The following is a 20,710-nucleotide window of genomic DNA, read 5'->3' as shown; positions in this document are numbered from 1 at the left end:
ATTCACAGACTTTGGGGAATGGTAGTTGGAGCTAGACGCATGGTCAGTCCATTTTATAAATTGTTAGAGAATTCAGTATTCCGAACTCCACTGTGTCAGGAGTGTGCTGAGAATATCAAATTTCGAATATTACCTCTCACCACAGACGATACAGTGGTCGATGGCTTTTACTTAATGACCGAGAGTAGTAGCATTTGCAGAGAGTTGTCAGTGGTAATGGACAAGCAACACTGCTTGAAATAATCCCAGCAATCAATGAGAGAGGTTGATGAATGTATCTGTTAGGACAGTGCAGAAAAATGTAGTGTTAATGGGCTATCAAAGTAAGTGCGTTCACAAACAGCACAACATTGACCGCATCACCTCTCCTGGGCTCATGACCATATCGCTTGGACACTAGATGACTCAAAAACTGTGGTCTGGTCAGATGAGTCCCAATTTCAGATGGTAAGAGTAGTTGGTAGGGGTTCGAGTGTGGTGCAGACCCCATGAAGCCATGGACCCTAGTTGTCAAAAAGACCCTGTGCAAGATGGTGGTGGCTCCATATTGGTGTCGAACCTCTGTATCTTGGGAAGAAAACATTCATTTCTCTCTGGTTCATGTATGAGAACACCTTTCTTCGTGTGTGTTAGTTGATGTTGAATGTCTGTTTGCAAGTTGTAATTTAAATTTGAGTTCTCATTTAGCATACTTAAATGTGTGGTGTTTATTGTGGTTGAAGCATTCACAGAGCTAACATAGCTAAAGATGTTACCAACTTAAAATTACTAAGAAATATCATCTAGCAGTCAGTCATAAGAGACACACATACATTTTGTAAGAGAACTGGACAAAAATTATTCTTCTGTCTGAAGTAGTTATATTTAAAAACGGCATTATCTATCTCATTGTTTATGAGTCAAATTGTATCCTGACTAACACTGGTCAACAATAAATAAATGGTTTGCAGTTTTAAATGGTACCCCTCCAAAAGTTCAATTTCTTTTGTTTAGAAATCGCCATTTATAATTATTTGGTCGAACTAGGCTTGTGAGAAGAAGACTATGTGGGGCACATGTTACACTGAAAGTAACTACTTGTCCCCCTAAAATTTAAAACTGTGAAAGTAATTTGCTGACGCATTTCATTTCCTTATCATTTGTGTGTAAAAGATGATTCTGGCATTAAAATCATTCTGTGACATAGGCTCATCATGTAGTTAATGTTTTGATATTGCTATATTAATTCAGTTTTAATCAAAGTACAGCTTTTTACTTGTATTCAATTGGCTGCACTAAGATTGTTGAAATCCCTGCATTGTCTGCAATAGGACACTCACTCTAATATGTGATGAAATCAAAATTATTCTATACAGTCTATGTGAATCACCACACATACATTTGACTAATAAAATTCAGTACTTTATAGTGAAAGGAAATTTGCAATGGAAATGAAGTCACATCAGATCTGGCCCAAAGAAATGTGTAGAACCTCAAAAGGTCTCAATTTACGAAAAACAATTTATCAGACAGGATCAGCAGCTCTCTTAGATTGGTTTCTGAAGATGCTGTTTTCTACAGGAGAGTATTGTCTTTAAACGAGGCAATGTAAGAAGAGCTTACAAAATTTCCATTTGATGTAATGAATTATAGCTGTCTTTAAATGAGAATAATGCAAGATAATGCCTATAACAAAGAGAAAGAAGACAATAATATCAGATTACAATATTAGTGATGAACATCTTGAAAATATCACATTTTATAAGTATGTAGATGTAATATTAAGAAGTGATGTGAAATGAGACAAATATGTGAAATCAGTACTAGGGAAAGCATGTGGAAGATTTAGATTTGTTGAAAACATTCTGGAAAAGTGCTGTGCATATGTAAAGAAAATTGCGTACCAATTCTAAGAGTATTGTTTCAGTGTTTTAGAGTCCTTATCAAGTCAGCACCACAAGAGACATAAATCAGATTCAGAGCACTGTTTTGTAAATTTAGAGAACATGAATTTTAGGAAGTCAGTGGGCCCATTCTGCTGCCTTCATTGCAAATTTCATGTTGTGATAATGAGGATAAGATTAGGGATATAAGAGTGTCTACTGAGCTATATAGACAACCATTCTTCCCTTACTCGGCATATGAGTGGAATCAGACAGAAAGTAACTAATACTGGTAAAAGTGCTACCCACGGTTGCTTCATCAGGAAAGAGGGAAGGAGAGGGAAAGACAAAAGGATGTGGGTTTTAAGGGAGAGGGTAAGGAGTCATTCCAATCCCGGGAGCGGAAAGACTTACCTTAGGGGGAAAAAGGGGCAGGTATACACTCGCACACACACACATATCCATCCGCTCATATACAGACACAAGCAGACATATGTAAAGGTAAAGAGTTTGGGCAGAGATGTCAGTCGAGGCGGAAGTACAGAGGCAAAGATGTTGTTGAATGACAGGTGAGGTATGAACGGCGGCAACTTCAAATTAGCAGAGGTTGAGGCGGAGATTGAGGCCTGGTGGGTAACGTGAAGAGAGGATATATTGAAGGGCAAGTTCCCATCTCCGGAGTTCTGATAGGTTGGTGTTAGTGGGAAGTATCCAGATAACCCGGATGGTGGGAACACTGTTCCAAGATGTGCTGGCCGTGCACCAAGGCATGTTTAGCCACAGGGTGATCCTCATTACCAACAAACATTGTCTGCCTGTGTCCGTTCATGTGAATGGACAGTTTGGTGCTGGTCATTCCCACATAGAAAGCTTCACAGTGTAGGCAGGTCAGTTGGTAAATCACGTGGGTGCTTTCACACGTGGCTCTGCCTTTGATCATGTACACCTTCCAGGTTACAGGACTGGAGTAGGTGCTGGTGAGAGGGTGCATGGGACAGGTTTTACACTGGGGGCAGTTACAATGGTAGGAGCCAGAGGGTAGGGAAGGTGGTTTGGGGATTTCATAGGGATGAATCAAGAGGTTTCGAAGGTTAGGTGGATGGCGGAAAGACATTCTTGGTGGAGTGGAGAGGATTTCATGAAGGATGGATCTCATTTCGGGGCAGGATTTGAGGAAGTCGTATCCCTGCTGGAGAGCCACATTCAGAATCTGATCCAGTCCCGGAAAGTATCCTGTCACAAGTGGGGCACTTTTGTGGTTCTTCTGTGGCAGTTTCTGGGTTTGAGAGGATGAGGAAGTGGCTCTGATTATCTGCTTCTGTACCAGGTCGGGAGGGCAGTTGCGGGATGCGAAAGCTGTTTTCAGGTTGTTGGTGTAATGGTTCAGGGATTCAGGAATGCAGCAGATTCGTTTGCCACGAAGACCTAGGCTGTAGGGAAGGGACCGTTTGATATGGAATGGGTGGCAGCCGTCATAATGGAGGTACTGTTGCTTGTTGGTGGGTTTGATGTTGACGGATGTGTGAAGCTGGCCATTGGACAGATGGAGGTCAACGTCAAGGAAAGTGGCATGGGATTTGGAGTAGGAGCAAGTGAATCTGATGGAACCAAAGGAGTAGAGATTGGAGAGGAAATTCTGGAGTTCTTCTTCACTGTGAGTCCAGACCATGAAGATATCATCAATAATCTGTACCAAACTTTGGGTTGTCAGGCCTGGGTAACCAAGAAGGCTTCCTCTAACCGACCCATAAATAGGTTGGCATACGAGGGGGCCATCCTGGTACCCATGGCTGTTCCCTTTAATTGTTGGTATGTCTGGCCTTCGAAAGTGAAGAAGTTGTGAGTCAGGATGAAGCTGGCTAAGGTAATGAGGAAAGAGGTTTTAGGTAGGGTGGCAGGTGATCGGCATGAAAGGAAGTGCTCCATCGCAGCGAGGCCCTGGACGTGCGGAATATTTGTGTATAAGGAAGTGGCATCAATGGTTACAAGGATGGTTTCTGGTGGTAACAGATTGGGTAAGGATTCCGGGCGTTCAAGAAAGTGGTTGGTGTCTTTGATGAAGGATGGGAGACTGCATGTAATGGGTTGAAGGTGTTGATCTACATAGGCAGAGATATGTTCTGTGGGGGCTTGGTAACCAGCTACAATGGGGCGGCTAGGATGATTTGGTTTGTGAATTTTAGGAAGTAGGTAGAACTTGGGGGTGCGGGGTGTCGGTGGGGTCAGTAGGTTGATGGAGTCAGGTGAAAGGTTTTTAGGGGGTTTAAGGTTCTGAGGATTCCTTGAAGCTCTACCTGGACATCAGGAATGGGATTACCTTGGCAAACTTTGTATGTAGTGTTGTCTGAAAGCTGACGCAGTCCCTCAGCCACATACTCCCGACGATCAAGTACCACGGTCGTGGAACCCTTGTCCGCCAGAAGAATGATGATGGATCGGTCAGCCTTCAGATCACAGATAGCCTGGGCTTCAGCTGTGGTGATGTTTGGAGTAGGATTAAGGTTTTTCAAGAAGGATTGAGAGGCAAGGCTGGAAGTGAGAAATTCCTGGAAGGTTTGGAGAGGCTGATTTTGAGGAAGAGGAGGTGGGTCCCACTGTGACGGATGATGAAACTGTTCCAGGCAGCGTTCAATTTGGATAGTGTCTTGGGGAGTTGGATCATTAGGAGTAGGATTGGGATTATTTTTCTTTGTGGCAAATTGATATTTCCTGCAGAGAGTACGAGTGTAGGACAGCAAATCTTTGATGAGAGCTGTTTGGTTGAATCTGGGAGTAGGGCTGAAGGTGAGGCCTTTGGATAGGACAGAGGTTTCGGATTGGGAGAGAGGTTTGGTGGAAAGGTTAACTACTGAATTGGGGTGTTGTGGTTCCAGATTGTGTTGATTAGAATTTTGAGGTTTTGGGGGGAGTGGAGCTGGAAGTGGGAGATTGAGTAGATGGGAGAGACTGGGTCTGTGTGCAATGAGAGGAGGTTGAGGTTTGCTGGAAAGGTTGTGGAGGGTGAGTGAGTTGCCTTTCCGGAGGTGGGAAACCAGGAGATTGGATAATTTTTTGAGGTGGAGGGTGGCATGCTGTTGTAATTTGCTGCTGGCCTGTAGGAGGATGCTCTGAACAGCCGGTGTGGATGTGGGAGAGGAAAGATTGAGGACTTTTATTAAGGATAGGAGTTGACGGGTGCGTTCATTGGCTGAGTTGATGTGTAGGTGAAGGATTAGGCGGGTGAGGACTATGGATTTTTCAGTTTGGAACTGGTATAGGGACAGATGGAAAGAAAGGTTGCAGCCAGAGATGGGAACTTTAAGTGTGAGGCCTTTGGGGGTAATGCCAAATGTTAGACAAGCCTGAGTAAATAAAATATGGGAGCGTAATCTGGCTAGGGTGAAGGCATGTTTGCGGAGGAAATGTAAATAAAACTTAATGGGGTCGTCATGGGGATGTTGTGAGGGTGACATGGTATTAGAAGGTGGAAAGTGTAACATGAGGCTGAAATGAAAATGAGATAATAATAATAATATATATGGAGAGAGATAAAGGTGAACTAGAAAGCAACTGGAGATCTGGTGTGAAAAAAGTCGAAAAAGTGTTGGTTAAAGCTGAGCTATGTTGATCCTGTGGTGAACTTGGGTTGGTAAACAACAATGTGCACATAGGTTAGGTGGTTGTGTTCTCTCTAAATCATGTTAAAGGGTGGAGAAATTCGGGAAAATTTTGAAAAAACTGTGTGTAAATGTACTGAAAGGAGTGGTTTTGTGGTGGCAGATTATGAAAATGAGGCTATCAATTCTCTGACGAAGAAATAATGATGTTAAAACCTGTGGGAAGCGGCTAAAAATAATCAGTGATATGGTAAAAACGGGAAATGGAAATGAAGCAAAAGTTGTTAGAACTAACCGAAATGGTTGTTTAATAGGTGAAAGGAATTGTTTGTGAACTGAGAACGGTGGATTTTATAGCAGCGGTAGTGTTTAAAGCGGAAAAAAAATTTTTTGGTTATGGTTTGGAAGTGAGTTATGTATTATTGAGTATATATAGGCAGGATAAAATTGTATGGTAGATTACGGTAAAAGGGAGAAGGTGAATACAAAGTGAAACCCCCAACTGCCATTGTGTTTCCCACCTTGATGGAAGGGTAATAGGGGAAAAATAACAAAAGAAAAAGAAAAGAAAAAAAAACATTTCTGGTAAAATTGATCTTACCAAAGAATGAAGCCACAAGCAATTTTGTCTCATAGGAAAGCACACTACATAGTTTCCCACAGCCAGGTAGGTGGTTCCAGTGATGGAGCTTATTGGCCTTCACCCCCAGTGCCTCCTTACCTTAGAATTGCGTGGCTCAGCAGCCAGCAAAGAATTACATATTGCTCCAAATATCTGCTTGGTCATTTCTGTTAACTCCTGCGTACCCCAGTACCCACATTGTGAATTCTGTTTTATTTGTCTCACAATGTACATAATCTATATCTAAAAACAAAGATGATGTGACTTACCAAACGAAAGCGCTGGCAGGTCGATAGACACACAAACAAACACAAACATACACACAAAATTCAAGATTTCGCACCAAACTGTTGCCTCATCAGGAAAGAGGGAAGGAGAGGGAAAGACGAAAGGATGTGGGTTTTAAGGGAGAGGGTAAGGAGTCATTCCAATCCCGGGAGCGGAAAGACTTACCTTAGGGGGAAAAAAGGACGGGTATACACTCGCGCACACACACACACACACACACACACACACACACACATATACAGACACAAGCAGACATATGTACATAATCTAAATCATTTGCTTCAGGTACAGGAGACACATCAAAATTGCTGTAAAACTTCACCATAAACAAAGAACAGCTGATGTTAACAAACAGCATCATAATAATAATTCAATTTTCTTATATGTACATACAATTACCCCTTGCTCAGATTGTCATTTCATCCTCTATGAATTTTCCTATTGAATAATAGTATTTCCCCAAAGAATCTGCTGTAGTCTCATTTTTAAAATTTCTGGTTTCACATTGAATATGTTTTTGCCCATTAACTTCTTAAATTGTCATCCCCATATACTGTGGAGTCCATGCATATAATTTCAGCTGATGTGTGGATAGCATAAAATTATTTTTATTTCCTGTGTGGTTAAAATGATTCTTCTCAAATAATTTTTGTTTGCTATGTAGGAAGATTATAATTTCATATATGTATGTGGAGGGAACTGTTAGGATTTGTAGTTTCCGAATTAATGGGCAACAAGAGTCTGTTTGTTATGCAGTACACATGTATCAAACAATTATCTTTTGCAGTTTCAGTATTCAAGATGCTCTGCTTGTGAACTCTCACAGAAAATTATCCCATTATCTAGTGACAGATTCAAAAGAAATATGATAAGCAATTTTTCGTGCACTCAGGTCAGTGGCATTTGCTAGTCTTTGCATTGCAAATGCAAAACTGCTTAGCTTATTTAATAGGAAGCCAATATGTGTGTTCCAGCTTAAGTTCTTGTCCACATTTAGTCACAGGAATTCAACCATGTCAACTTCTTTCATAAGTTGATTGTTATGTTGTATTGTAAGTTCCACACATTTTGAATGTTTGGTTTTGAAATGTACCATATGGGTTATTGCAATGTTCTGTTTCAACCCATTTAACTGGAACCAGTTTTCTAAGGTGTCCATTGTGCTTACAATGGAGCTCATAATTTTTTCTACATTGTGATCTTCAATTAAAACATATGTATTGTCTGCAAATAGAACTGTTGGGAAATTTATAGTTATGGATAAGTCATTTATGTACAATAGGAACAGGATTGAGGCACACCTTGTGATACTGTACTCCATTTAGAATAATAATTCACTGCATGTGAGGTTATACTTACCCTTTGTTTTCTGTTGTGTAAATATGATGTTAACCAATTTAGAGCATTGTCTCTAATCCTGTATTTGTCGAATTTGTACGAGGGTCACTCCAAAAGAAATGTACACTATTGTTTTTAAATCCATCTTTTATTCTACACATTTGAAAGTTTTACAGTGTGTAGATACATCCTTTAGGAACAATATTTTCATTTCTCCACATAATTTCCATCCCTTTCAACTGCCTTACGCCATCTTGGAACCAGCACCTGTATACCCGCACGGTAAAATTCTGGACCAACCTGTTGGAGCCACTGTTTGGCAGCATGCACAAGGAAGTCATCATCTTCAAACCTTGTTCCACGAAGAGAGTCTTTCAGTTTCCCAAAGAGATGATAGTCATATGCAGCCAGGTCAGGACTGTAATGCTGGTGTTTCAGTGTTGTCCATCCAAGTTTTGTGATCGCTTCCACGGTTTTGTGACTGACATGTGGCCGTGCATTGTTGTGCAACAGCAAAACATCCTGCTATTGCCGATGTGGTCGAACACGACTCAGTCGAGCTTGAAGTTTCTTCACTGTCGTCACATATGCATCAGAATTTATGGTGGTTCCACTTGGCATGATGTCCACAAGCAATAGTCCTTCGGAATCGAAAAACACCGTAGCCATAACTTTTCCAGAAGAAGGTGTGGTTTTGAATTTTTTTTCTTGGGTGCATTTGCATGATATTGCTCCATTGATTGCCTCATCTCTGGTGAAAAATGATAGAGCCATGTTTCATCACCTGTCACAATTCTTCCAAGAAATTCATCTCCACCATTCTCGTACTGTTCCAACAGTTCATTGCATACCGTTTTTCTTGTTTCTTTGTGAGCCACTGTCAACATCCTGGGAACCCACTTGGCACAAACCTTTTTCACACCAACACTTTCAGTATTCTGCAAACACTTCCTTCCCCTATCCCAACGTAGCATGACAATTTGTTCATAGTGATGCGTCTGTCAGCAGTCACCAATTCATTAACTCTCTGCACATTGTCTGGAGAGTGTGCAGTACGAGGCCTGCCACTGCGAGGACAATCCTCAATATTCCCATGCCCGCTTTCAACACATAACCTGCTTTCCCACTGACTAACTGTACTGCGATCGACAGCAGCATCTCCATACACCTTTTTCAACCTCTTGTGGATGTTACCCACTGTCTCGTTTTCACAGCACAGGAATTCTATGACAGCACATTGCTTCTAACGAATGTCAAGTGTAGCAGCCATCTTGAAGACATGCTGTGATGGCGCCACTCACAGGAACAGGTTGAACTAAGTTTGAAAACAAGTGGGAAGGATGTATCTACACATTGTAAAACTTTCACACATGCTGAATGAAAACTGTAATTTTACAAAAATAGTGTGCATTTCTTTTTGAGTGACCCTCGTAGATAAGCAAGACATGGTTCATGGAGGTGATTACGTAGGTTCATGGAGTTTCCTCTTCCTGGCACTAGAAATTTTTATGCCCTGGGTTATCCATTTAAGTTTATTAGCCATTTTGTTGCATTTGGTTGTAAGTGGAAAAGTTTCATTAACTATTTCAAGAAAGTACTTAAAAATGGTTACTAGTAACAATATTATGAGAAGGAAAGTTGTTACTTACCATATAGCGGAGATGCTGAGTCACAGAGAGGTACAACAAAAAGATTTTCACACTTACAGCTTTTGCCCAATGACCTTTGTCAACAACACACACACACACACACACACACACACACACACACGTGCAAATGCAACTCACACAAGCTACTGCAACTAAAACCACACTGTGAGCAGCAGTGCCAGTGCATGATGGGAGTGGCGACTGGGTGGGGGGAAGGAGGAGGCTGGGGTGGGGAGAGGGAGGGATAGTGTGGTGGGGATGGCTGACAGTGAAATGTTGCAGGTTGAGCGGCGGGCAGGGGAGAGGTGGGGAGGGAGGGGGAGGAAGTAGTGGAAAAGGAGAGACATAGAGTGAAATAAATAAAAAAAGTAAAATAAAAACAGGACTGGGTGTGGTGGTGGAATGCCGGCTGTGTAGTGCTGGAACGGGAGCAGGGAAGGGGCTGGATGGGGGAGGACAGCGACTAACAAAGGTTGAGGCCAGGAGGGTTATGGGAACGTAGGATGTATTGCAGGGAAAATTCCCACCTGTGCAATTCAGAAAAGCTGGTGTTGGTGAGAAGGATTCATATGGCACAGGTTGTGAAGCAGTCATTGGAATGAAGGATATCATGTTTGACAGAAACAGTGTGGTTCACTTGTTTCTTGGCCACAGTTTGTCAGTGGCCATTCATACAGACAGACAGCTTGTTGGTTGTCACGCCTACATAGAATGCAGTACAGTGGTTGCAGCTTAGCTCATAGACCACGTGACTGGTTTCACAGGTAGCCCTGCCTTTGATGGTATAGGTGATGTTAGTGACCTGTCTGGAGTAGGTGTGGTGGGAGGATGTATGGGACAGGTCTTGCATCTAGGTATATTACAGGGGTATGAGCCATGAGGTAGGTGGAGGTCCACATTTAGGAAGGTGGCTTCTTAGGTTGAGTATGACCAAGTGAAGCAATGGGGGAGAAGTTTTTGAGGTTCTGGAGGAATGCGGATACGGTATCCTCACCTTTGATCCAGATAACAAAGATGTCATCAGTGAATCTGAACCAGGTGAGGGGTTTAGGGTTCTGGGTGTTAAGGAAGGATTCCTTTAGATGGCCCATGAGTAGGTTGGCATAGGATGGTGCCATGCGGGTGCCCATAGCTGTACCCCGGATTTGTTTGTAGGTAATGCCTTCAAAGGAGAAGTAATTGTGGGTGAGGATACAGTTGGTCAGGGCGACTAGGAAGCAGGTTGTCAGTTTGGAATCCATCAGGCGTTGGGAAAGGTAGTGTTCAATAGTGGTAAGGCCATGGGCATTAGGAATTTTAGTGTACAGGGAGATGGCGTCAATAGTGACAAGCAGGACACCGTGTGGTAAAGGGACAGGAACTTGAAGTGTCGGTGGAGGAAATGATTGGTATATTTTATATAGGAGGGTAGGTTCCAGGTAATGGGTTGGAGGTGTTGGTCTATGAGAGCAGAGATTCTCTCAGTGGGGGCACAGTAACTGGCTACAATGGGGCATCCTGGGTGGTTACGTTTATGGACTTTAGGAAGCATATAGAAGGTAGGAGTGCAGGGAATGGTAGGGGTGAGTAGATAGATGGACTCCAGGGAGATGTTCTGGGATGGGCCTAAGGATTTCAGTAGTGATTGGAGATCCTGCTGGATTATTGGACTGGGGTCACTGTGACAAGGTTTGTAGGTGGAAGTATCTGACAGGTGGTGGAGTCCTTGCGCCAGGTAATCCTTGTGGTTCAGAACAACAGTGGTGGAGCCTTTGTCTGCAGGTAGGATTATAAGGTCGGGATCAGTTTTTGGATGGTGGACTGCGGTTCTTTATATGGATGTAATGTTAATCTGCGTGTTGAGGGATCTGGGGAGTGTTGTTGAGGCAAGGTTTGAGGTTAAAAAACTCTGGAAAGTTAACAGGGGGTGGTTTGGGGGCAGTGGGAGTGGATCATGGTTGGATGGAGGAGTGAACTGAGTTAGGCAAGGTTGATTCTGATTGGTAGGGTTGGTGGCGAAAAAGTGTTTCCACTGTAGGGACCAGGAGAAGTAGAGAAGGTCTTTAACAAGTCCTGCATGATTGAATTTGGGAGTGGGGCAAAAGATGAGGCTTTTGGAAAGGACTGATATTTCTGTGGGGCTAAGGCTTCTAGAGGAAAGGTTCATGACTGTGTTGTGGGTCTGTTTGGGTTCTGGCTTCTATGTGGTGGTGGGAGGGAGTTTTGGAAGGTGGGGTAAGTGTAGTAGGTCTGGGAAACAGGTTTTGTCAGCAATGAGGGGGTGTGGGGGAGGTTGTTGTAGAGGTGGTGGACAGTGACACTCCAAGGTGGTGGTAGGACGTGAGCAGTATGGAGAGGTTTTTGAGGTGGTGTCGTGCATGTTGCTCAAGTTCCTGCAGGGCAAGAGTTTCAGTGTGTGTTATGGGTTCGAGGAATTTGGGATTGCAGAGCAGGATAATCTTGTGCATGGAGAGAAGGTACTGCAAGGAGGTTTGGGCTTGGTTGATGTGGTTTTTCAGGACTACCGGTATGTTGGTGAGGTCGAAGGATTGGCAGAATTTGAACAGGTAGAGGTCATTGTGGAAGGAGGGGTGGCAGCCAGAGATGGGTAATTTGATGGTAAGGCCATTAGGGGGCATTCCACAAGCCAAGCAACAATGCAGGAACAGTATTTGGGACTGACATCTGTCTAGGGATAAGGAGACTTTTCTGTATTGACGCAGATGGTAGGAGCAAGGATCCATGGTGGTGGAAAAATGCAAAAAAATTACATAAATAATGTTGAATAACGTCCAAAAAATTTCAAAAAAATACTACTAAATACATGTGAATATATACGAAAAGGATGCAAAAGGGGGAAGCCAGATGAAATCTGAGGGAGTCGACAATAGCGAAAACTCGCTAAAATTGGTGAGAATTCAAAAGAAAATAATAACAAAGGAGAAGTGCACTGGGTTAGAATTGAAGAAAAGTCATCAGGCAAAAATCAAACAGTGGAACATCCAGGATGGAATGCAACAATATTATGAGAAGGAAAGTTGCTACTCACCATATAGTGGAGATGCTGAATCACGGATAGGCACAACAAAAAGATTGTCACATGTAAAGCTTTTGGGCCAATGGCCTTTGTCAACAATAGACACACAAGCCACTTTTATTTTTTTATTTGTTTCTCTCTATGTCTCACCTTTTCCGCTACCTCCCTCCCCTCCTTTTCCGCTACCTCCCTCCCCCCTGCCCACCTCTTCCCTGCCCACTGCCCAAGCTGCAGCATGTCACAGTCCGCCATCCCCACCATACTACCCCTCCCCCTCCCTGCCCCAGCCTCCTCCTTTCCCCCACCCAGTCACTACTCCCATCATGCACTGGCTCTGCTGCTCGCAGTGTGGTTTCAGTTGCCTGAGACAGCAGTTGTGTGTGTGAGTTGCATTTTCATGTGTGTGTGTGTGTGTGTGTGTGTGTGTGTGTGTGCGTGTGTGTGCACGAGGGTGTGTGTGTGTGTGTGTGTGTGTGTGTGTGTGTGTGTGTGTGTGTGTGTGTGTGTGTTTGTCTATTGTTGACAAACGCCATTGGACGAAAGCTTTAAGTGTGAAAATTTTTTTGTTGTGCCTATCTGTGACTCAGAAACTCCGCTATATTGTGAGTAGCAACTTTCCTTCTCATAATGTTGTTACATTCCATCCTGGATTTTCCATTGTTTAAAGTTACTGTTATTGGAAATACAGCTGTTGTAAGGCTATTCAACCCCTCTTAACTTATTTCTAAATATAACTGAATTTTTGTAATTGAAGTTCCTTTCTGTATGGTTTTTATTACATGAAATTTATTTCTTAATTTTTGATAGTTCAGTGAATAATGCATAGTGGTTGGAGATTCCTAAATTTATGTAAATTTTATAAACATCTTCAAATACATAATTTGTTAGAATATTATGAATACAGGTAGCTGACTGCATTTACTCTAGTGGGTTGCATGAAGTTAATGTTGAAGCCGAAGTTTTTTTTATTAAGTCAGTGAGGTTGGACATATCATTGCTTTCAACTATAATATCAATATTGAAGTCAGCAGCTATTATTATCTTTGTCCTTTTTTCTTTACTGAGTTTTTCAAGCAGGCTATGAAATTTCACCGCAAAAGCTTCATTTGTAGCTTTCTCTGGTACTCTGTAAATAGAAGCTACTGTGATATTTAGGCCCCTCAATTCGATACAGCAGCTTTCAAATATACTCTCTTCATTCAAATGATTAAAATCATTTCTTATTTCATATTTTATATCAGAATGAGTAAGTATGCAAGAGTCTCCATGTGATTTCTCTCACCTGCAAAAGCTGTTGGCTAATTCGATTAAGAATTTTAATTTTGTCAGGTATAAGCCAATGTTCATTGAAGCAAATAACTTTGATATTTCAACAGTCAGATAGAATAATTTGTCATTTGTCTAGTTTATGACTTTTGTTTGAAAAGTCAGCACTTAGAACATTTGTATTGAAGTGCATTATGTAGGGACATTCTTGTCTATTTAAAAAATAAAACTTTCTTTTCCTTTGGCTGCAGGAGAAGAAAGAAGTCAATATAAATGAGAGCATTTTCTCTGAATTACACATTAGCTGTGATAGTTGTAGGGCACTGGCAGAATTGAAGCAGATGAGAAATTTCTCTCCATAGTGACTCCTCTACTGCTCCTGTACTTTCAGGATCTCACATAGCTCAAAAAGTTTAACACACTCATGTACCAAGATCATATTTAAAATATTTCTTAATCTATTTTGTATTCATTTTTGAAAACAGTTTCTCCAAAGTATTAATTAAATGCTATATTAGGAAATCATTCAGGAAATGTTGGCTGCCTTTTGTCTCATTAACAGCTCCAATACTGTAAAAAAATTCTTGAATAAAAAATAAATAGTTAGTTTCAAACCTGTAAATGATCATCATACAGCCATGTAAGTATCTTTTCTTAAGAAGTGTTTGCAGCTTCCATTTAACTGACATTTTGCACATACCATTTAATGTGTATATTATTTATGGAAGATGTGTCTATAGGCTTAAAACTGTATTTCTGTTTGATCAATTCTTCTCGGGTTATCAGCTGAGTTGCGGCGTCTTGTGTCATACCCAGCATCTTCTGGCGATGTCAGATGGGTATGTAACTCATTGAAACGTTGTGACAAGATGATACCACCACTCGGTTGATAACCAGAGAAGAACTTCATCAGTGGAATACGATGAGAAAGATGCAATTGCATGTATTTCTGTTTATCAAATCATGTCATTTGTAATGCAATTTTATTTGCACAATTTGCCTTTATATTTCAGGGAGAAGATAATTATGTTCTATGAAGAGCAGTCAAAAGCAGCAGACAGGAAAAAGTTCCGAGCAGAGTGGTGCATGAGAAGAATGAAACTGAATGAGAAGCGGAAGAAATTTTTATCAGATGAGTCTTTGTACCCAGCATTAACACAGGAAGAGGACACTAAACAGCACATGTGCACTGATCTTAATCCCGATGGAGTAAAAAACCATTTAGAGACTCCAGATCAAACAAATAATAATGTAAAAAACATTGACACTGAGAAGTTAATGCCAGCTTATTCCACAACCATTACCAGGAATGTGGAAAGAATTGAGAATGGTGGCATAGATAACTCAGAAAAGCCCATACGTGTAGATAATGTTTTTTTAGAAAGCAATGCAGACAAGCAAGAAATGTCAGATGCCCAGAAGAATCGTCTCAAAGTTCTACAGAGCGAATTTGGCATTTCGCTCTCTCTTCCTAGTAATGTTACAAATCAGCAGAAAGATTGCAAAGACTTAGTGACTGATGCAGAACGTAACAGATTCAAAATGATGTGGAGTGAATATGATATTATTACAGGCAATAACAATATAACATCACTGTATAACAAGACTCCAGAAATGTGGAATATGACTGGAGATTCGGACCATGTCATTGCTTATAGTGAATCATGTGCCATCACTGATAAAATAAATCATAATTTTATAGACACAAATGTAGAGTTTAGTGGTGATACTACATTGGTGACTTCTGGAGATGTAATTAGATATGATGGCGTCAACAATATTCTGGCACCAGAATATGAAACCGAATTATCACCCACAAAAGGAATGAGTCTTTTAGCTGTTTCATCCCCAGTTGGTGTACAAAACTCCAGTCACATTATGGTGGAAAAAAGCAATGAAAATAGTAATTTGACATCACAAGAAAATGGGATAGCAGTAGCAGTGGAACTGCCAGCCAGTTCAGATCAGTTAACAAGTAACTCTGGACAAGAAAACCAGAATGTTGTAAAATGCTTTCAAGAGGAGGCATCAGTTTCCCAAGCTTCATTCACCGGTGTTTTGAAGAATGATGATAACACCAACGCATCATCTTTTCTCAGCGAAACTCCTGCAGAGTTTATGAAGTTGAATGAAATGGGGGAACCAGTCAGTGACAAGCCAGTATACTATGGCTTAAGTGTTTTTAATGCTGTGCATCCTTCATGGACATTTGAAATGCCATCTGAAGCACCATTTCCCATAAGGGATATTACAGATCGCTTCTTTCATGGTTGTTTAAATCAAGAAAGTGTACATTACAAACCAGAGACTGAGACACTCGAAACTGAAGCTCTTCAGCGCTCAGTACTATTACCACTGTACATACACAGCAAGTTGGTTAATGGTGCTCTCCTTCAGTAAGTATTTCATACATTGTGGGACGTACTGCAGTTTTAATATATTCAGTACTACTGAATTTTCCTGCTCTTTTAATATGGGACTATTTTCTCTCTATTAAAAAGTCTTTGTACTGGAGAACATTGTAATTCTGGGAAACATATGAATGAAGAACACAAGATTTCACGCACAATTGTGTGCAATATGCCTTACTTCTTAATATTTCAATTTAAAGACAGAACAAACATGACAAAAATATTAATTAAAATGTATGAGGGCTGTTCATTTATTAAGGTCCGACCAGTTATGCAATGGAAACCACTGTGAAAATGTGACGAAGCTGTGCACAGATTTGTTAGGCTGTGTCTCTAGTATGGCTTTGCACAGATGTGTTGGACTGTCTCTCTAGCATGCCCGCTGATCATGTCATGTCACTCTTTTCAGTTGTGAGTGCACAGTGAACATGTAAAGATGCATAGGAATAGTGTCTCCTGCCAAGTATGAGTGCCTGTTGAGAGATTTTTCCTACTTTATGCAGCCCACATAATGTAACTGTCGTGCATTTCCTTATTAATGACAATTTTCAGCCACACACTACAGAAGCAGTGAAGATGCTTCTGCAATGTTTTCGATGAGAAATGTTTAATCACTCACCATGCAGCCCAGACTTGGCTCCCTCTAAGTTTCATCTCTGTTCACATGAACTGCTGGCTATGAAGACAGCATTTTAGCACAGACAATGTGCTGCAGATCAGCATAGAGAATTGGGGAAAGCATAGGTGACTGCCTTGTACAACAAGAATATTGGAAAGTTGACACAATGCTATGGAAACTATGTTAATGCATGAGAGACAGAGAGACAAAGCTGGCAACATTAAACATCATCTGTCCAAAAAGTTTTGAGACTGATTTTATTCCTGGTGTATAAACGATGTCAGTGCAATAACTATGGTGGCAGCATGAACTAACAACTATAGACAGCAACTCACTGAGCCCAGCCTTAGTGGCCAGAGACAGAGGTCACATGTGTAAGTTGTGCTCGTGTGGATATGTGTGTTTCCTACTTTAGAAGAAGGCCTTTTGGCCAAAGGTCTAATGTAGAGCAGTCTTTTTGTTGTGTTGTTGTGACTGAACAACTCTTCTATATGGTGAGTGGCAGGGTATCCTTATCATAATGCTGTCATTACTTCATCCTGGATTTCCATTATTTAAAGTTCGTACCATCTTGTACCAAACCATGTGAGAGACATTGCATCACCAATGATCAGTGATGTACCATACATTAATTACTACAACCTTCTGCCATAGTGGTACAACAGATACAGCTTATGTCTTCACCACCATCCTTTGGACCAAACAATATACATCTTATTAGCAAATACAGTGCATCTACATGATGCAGGATACCTATCCAACATAGAGTCCATTTGTTACAAACTCTGCTGCCTCAACTAACAGCAGATGACCCGACAACTTACATAACACACAGTCACAGCTTAATACTCCATTCCTGCATCTGTTCATACTTATATGCTGACTTAAATTTAAAACCAGTATATATTTTAACATATCTGCTAGTAATCATTTTACCTCCATGAGACACATTGCATTCAAAGCTTAAATCTGGTTCTGAACAATCATTACAGATTAAATATTTTTCATAATTATATGTATGGTCATCATAGACTTTATTAAATTCACTAAGACACAAACATTCTTTTTAGCGTTCTACTGTATTTCCCATAAAGCTAGGCGCATCATTGATAGATTCAACTTCTTCCTGTATTTTTTGTTTGCTAGGTTCTTGTTCAGGTTCCTCCCAACTAGTTAAAGGGTTTGGGGCACAAATTACTTCACCAGGTCCTTTATTTTGTTCTGACATTTCTATCTGTTCTCACTTCTCTGAGATTTGATTAATTAATGTCTTATGTTCATCATGTACTCCATTAAACTGGTTACCCTCTCTGTTTCTTACTGAGTTGCACAGTTAATTTAATTAAGTCTGTAACTTTGTAGTAAATTTAATGTTGGTGTTTCTACATTAGAAATTTTATCTGCTTTTTACCTCCTTTCCTTGTATTTTTTAAATCTGTAATACTATTAGACACCTCATCTAATTTCTTTAATTTTTCTGCTTGTTCTTTCATAGGGGACATACAGTGTAGACAACAATATATTCACTTAGCAGCACTTATATAATATTACACTGTTCGAACACCAATGTCTCCAACTATTGAAATATGTTCCAAGAACTTTTTTTACACAATATACTAGTACCAAATAGAATTCTGAAATCAGTACAATGTACTGCTCATGTAATTTGTTATACAGGTAGCTGCACCACACTGTTGACGCCTTGTCTGTAGGTGAAGTAATGTAGTGACACACCTCTGTACAGTAGTTGTGCAGTCATCTGACTGGTTACTGCACTGTGAATTAAAGATTCATTGTTGTTGTTTCTGTTGGTCACCAACGAGATACCATTGGAAGCCACGCTGCACTTGTAGCCTCAAAATCGCCTCACTAAATTCTTCTTTGTTGTTGACAAATTCATTGTTGTTGTGTCTGTTGGTCACCGACGAGATACCATCGGAAGCTGCTCCGCACTTGTAGCCTCAGAATCACCTCACGAAATTCTTATGTGTTGTTGACAAAATGTTTCTTTACTCACATATCAAAAGTTACTTAAACATGCAGATATTTTTTGCTATTGACCTCATTTCTAGGGTTAGCTAAAAAGTTGTCTTTTGTGACAATTCACATGTCTTTGGTTTTAACCAATGTTGACTTATATCTTCTGCAGTGTTTACTTTGTTTGCTCTGGGCAATTTCATATTTTCTACCATTATTTATTGAAAATTCTTATTTCTGCAACAACTCTGTTCTTTTGCACCTCTTATTCATGTCCTGCACTTAGTGCACCACAATGCGGGGTTATGTGGTTGGTTTGTAATTGTACCTCATGTATGTTCTGTCACCCTGATGTGCTTCTGTCAACTTTACCTAATATTTAATTTCCAGTTGCTATACTTGAAGTTAATTCCTTTAGTGGTCCTGTTACACAGTGACACAGAACTGTACCATTGGACTTCTTCACCTTGTTGCAGATCAAACCCTCCGCCACACACCGTCAGGTGGCTTGCGGAGTATGGATGTAGATGTAGATGTAGAAATCTGTTCGAGCAACTGAATGACATAAATAGCTTAATGGTAATTCTTCTGTGTTTTTGTATACAGCTTCAATTACAGTGATGGGCGAATAAATCTCTCTCACTATGTAACTCATGATAGACTATTACATGCATATGCCTTGCTTTGATATTAGCAGTGAGAAGAAAAACAGTTCCTATAATGATTCTTCAGTTGTTTTATGATTGTTTACATTCTTGCATGCATCTTTTTATGCCTTGATCTCCAAAGCACTGCCAAGCTGTGACATCTAAAGAGTAAGGCCTCTACCACAGCAGGTGGAGAGGTTTATCTGCCACAACGCCTTGTCAGTGTCTGGAGCTGATGTGACTTACATAAAACTAGAGTGTGCACAGTGGGGCATTCTACACTTAACAACTACCTGAACTGTGTTTTCACTTCTCATGAACATCTTTCATTGGCCTAAGAGGATGAAAGTGGAACTTATTTTTCCGAAGAGCACAATGTTACACCACCTTCAATGTGTGATGATATGTTTTTGGATATGAGAGAGGAAATGACCATTTAAACATATTACTAAAACTTTTAAACTTATTGGGTAAGTTCTTCATGGGTTCATCTTTTGTGGAAACCTGAACATCCCATAAAGCTACCATCTTTTTAAATTCAAATATGCTTCATGAAATCTCACAATGACACTTTGCATCCCCTATATATTTGCAGACATTCTGTATCTTGTAATGATCTACTGCATTTTAAAATTCATTATTGCAAGAAGGATGGAAAGAAATGCATGGGGCTATACCAAAGAAGAAGATGTTCAGCAGTTGATCCAGGGTTACTGGGAACTTAATTTCATTTTGTTTCAGCCAATCAAGTTTGCCTAAGCACATTGAGACTAATTTTGTCTTAAGGTCAAATTGTGCACCCAGAATTCAATGTTCTGCTTCAAAATATTGCTACTACATCTTGAGATGAAAGAGACAAAGAAACTGTGGAAAATGTGAATCAGCGGTGTCATAAACATCATATTTGAATTGTCAGACATATGGTTGGTTTGTTGACAAACTGGCCCAGAGGTGAACTTACCTAGTTCTCCTGAGCATAAAAATGTATTCAGAATCTAGACGTGAAAGACATATCAATGCCAAGGTCACTAAGTCACACAAAGCACTGCAGCCTTCTGCATTTCTCATTAGTACCCTTAGTCTTGAAGATACTACATAAATCGATGTAGCAGTACAGTTACAGCTGCCAAAAATCACCACAAATACATTGGTTGCTTGTGAAAGTGTGAAATATAACTTATAAATACATGTACTCCCATTATCTTTACACCTTTCTTCTTTTAATCATTTCAGAATTTCCTGAACTGTAGAACAGAGGGAGATGAAATACAGTCAGTAAATGATTCCCATATTTTTGTGTAAGTTATATAGAGTCTGAAGTTCTATGCAGGAACTAAAGCTCTCAAGGGAAGGGCAGATCCGAGTAATACCTTTATTTACAAGAAACCCATTTTCATTTTACTGACATTCTTATTCTAA

The 20,710-nt window shown here is 40.4% G+C and overlaps 1 protein-coding gene across 1 annotated transcript in view; it reads left to right on the top strand.

The window, feature by feature from the left end:
* LOC124799271 (gamma-tubulin complex component 6) overlaps positions 1–20,710 on the top strand; it is a 243,404-nt gene that overhangs the window by 165,020 nt on the left and 57,674 nt on the right. Inside the window, exon 13 of the mRNA XM_047262836.1 lies at positions 14,651–16,033. Coding sequence (XP_047118792.1) covers positions 14,651–16,033 — 1,383 coding nt within the window. The remainder of the gene's footprint in view (positions 1–14,650; positions 16,034–20,710) is intronic.

The sequence above is a fragment of the Schistocerca piceifrons genome, chromosome 5 (assembly GCF_021461385.2).
Source record: "Schistocerca piceifrons isolate TAMUIC-IGC-003096 chromosome 5, iqSchPice1.1, whole genome shotgun sequence".
Taxonomy (NCBI): Eukaryota; Metazoa; Arthropoda; class Insecta; order Orthoptera; family Acrididae; genus Schistocerca; species Schistocerca piceifrons.
The sequence above is the reverse complement of the archived record's forward strand: the minus strand, read 5'-3'. Positions and strand labels throughout refer to the sequence as shown.